The sequence below is a fragment of the Octopus bimaculoides genome, chromosome 27 (genome assembly GCF_001194135.2).
Source record: "Octopus bimaculoides isolate UCB-OBI-ISO-001 chromosome 27, ASM119413v2, whole genome shotgun sequence".
Taxonomy (NCBI): domain Eukaryota; kingdom Metazoa; phylum Mollusca; class Cephalopoda; order Octopoda; family Octopodidae; genus Octopus; species Octopus bimaculoides.
This window is the reverse complement of record NC_069007.1, coordinates 7,222,381-7,223,915: the sequence shown is the minus strand read 5'-3', so window position 1 is coordinate 7,223,915 and position 1,535 is coordinate 7,222,381. Positions and strand designations below refer to the sequence as shown.

Sequence of the window (1,535 nt, the reverse complement as noted above, 5' to 3'; positions counted from 1 at the left end):
GTAGGTTCGGAGATGGTTTCAAATTGTGCTGATGCATGATGTCGCTCGGTCATGCATGCACAATTGCTAGCATCGTCGAATTTGCAACTGGAATATCATACTGATGAGGAAATGAAGAGTTTTTCTCAACTAAGTCAGAAACGCGTCTATGATTAACTTCGACTGGTTAGTTTCGTTATTTTTTCTTCTTGTTTTGCCTTTGTGAGTTACAAGTAATGCTATCCGTTGGAGTTTCAGCACTTTAGCTGCTATTTCTGAACTTCGGTATGTGGTGAAGCAACTGTTGCTGATCCCTTAATCATGTTTATATATATATATATATATATATATATATATACATACAAGTTCTCACCGTGGTATTATTTGGTGGATTGCTTTTTCAGTTGCTTTCACTGATTGCATGTCTTTGAGGTAAGGCAGATGGCTTTGGTATTTTTTGCAGAATATTGAAGATGAATACCAAGTTGTATTCATATTCCAGAAGATGTACAACATGTTCTCCTGCACTTGGCATTTGACATCCACGCCTAATCGAAAAGAAAAATGAGAAACCAACAGAAATAACTGTTGTGTTAACTTTACACTGTGATAATAATAATAATAATAATAATAATAATAATAATAATAATAATAATAATAATAATAATAATAATAATAATAAATGATAATAAATGCCTGGATACAGTACCAGGCAGTGGCTCTCATGGTTTCTGATCTTAATTGATTGGAAGTGTTATCATGTACATTGTTCTGTCTTGGTATAAAAGATGGGCTACAGCAAATATTCTGCTCAATACCACAGATTTGCTTGTCAGTTGTTTGACCTTAACCAGTTGAGCATGTCCCTTGGTGGCTGACGATATGTGCATCTCTGATCACAAGCAGAAATAGTGGGGGAGCATCATAGCCATGTGTTGAGAGGAATTCCTTGGGGTTTGGATAAATCACCTTTGAAAACACGGGTGTTTCATTCAACATCCTTACACAAACCTTATTCAGGGACCTTTTGAGCGGGATGGGCTACTCGACCTGAAGAAAATTCTAACTGGGCCCCACCTGCGAGGTCATGCGCTGTTTATCTTGATATGAGATCACCATGTCACGCACATATGGTTGTGATGCATGCGCCTGGTGTACCCTTATCAGATGGGTAGTCATGATGGGTATAATGAGCTTCGTATATTTTACCCCAGTGTCACTTTGATGGCATGCACTGCTCTCTCACTCAATAATAATAATAATAAGATAGGGAAATTAAGGCCAATAGGCCAGATATAGTTGTCAGAGATCATGAAGAAAAAAATGCTTTCTAATTGATGTATCAATACCAACAGAAGACAATGTTTCTCTAAAAGAAATGGAGAAACTTTCAAAATACAAAGACCTGGAAATAGAGGTAACTCGAATGTGGAATCTAAAAACAGAAACAATTCCTATCATAGTAGGCGCCTTAGGTATGATAAAAAATATATTCAGACAAATACATAACAAAAACACCAGGACTTACAAATATATACAACATACAGAAAATAGCA

General features: G+C 36.3%; 1 protein-coding gene across 1 annotated transcript in view; it reads right to left on the bottom strand.

Annotated features, from left to right (window-relative positions):
- LOC106868991 (uncharacterized) overlaps window positions 1-1,535 on the bottom strand; it is a 21,251-nt gene that overhangs the window by 14,123 nt on the left and 5,593 nt on the right. Inside the window, exon 2 of the mRNA XM_014914476.2 lies at window positions 353-527. Coding sequence (XP_014769962.2) covers window positions 353-527 — 175 coding nt within the window. The remainder of the gene's footprint in view (window positions 1-352; window positions 528-1,535) is intronic.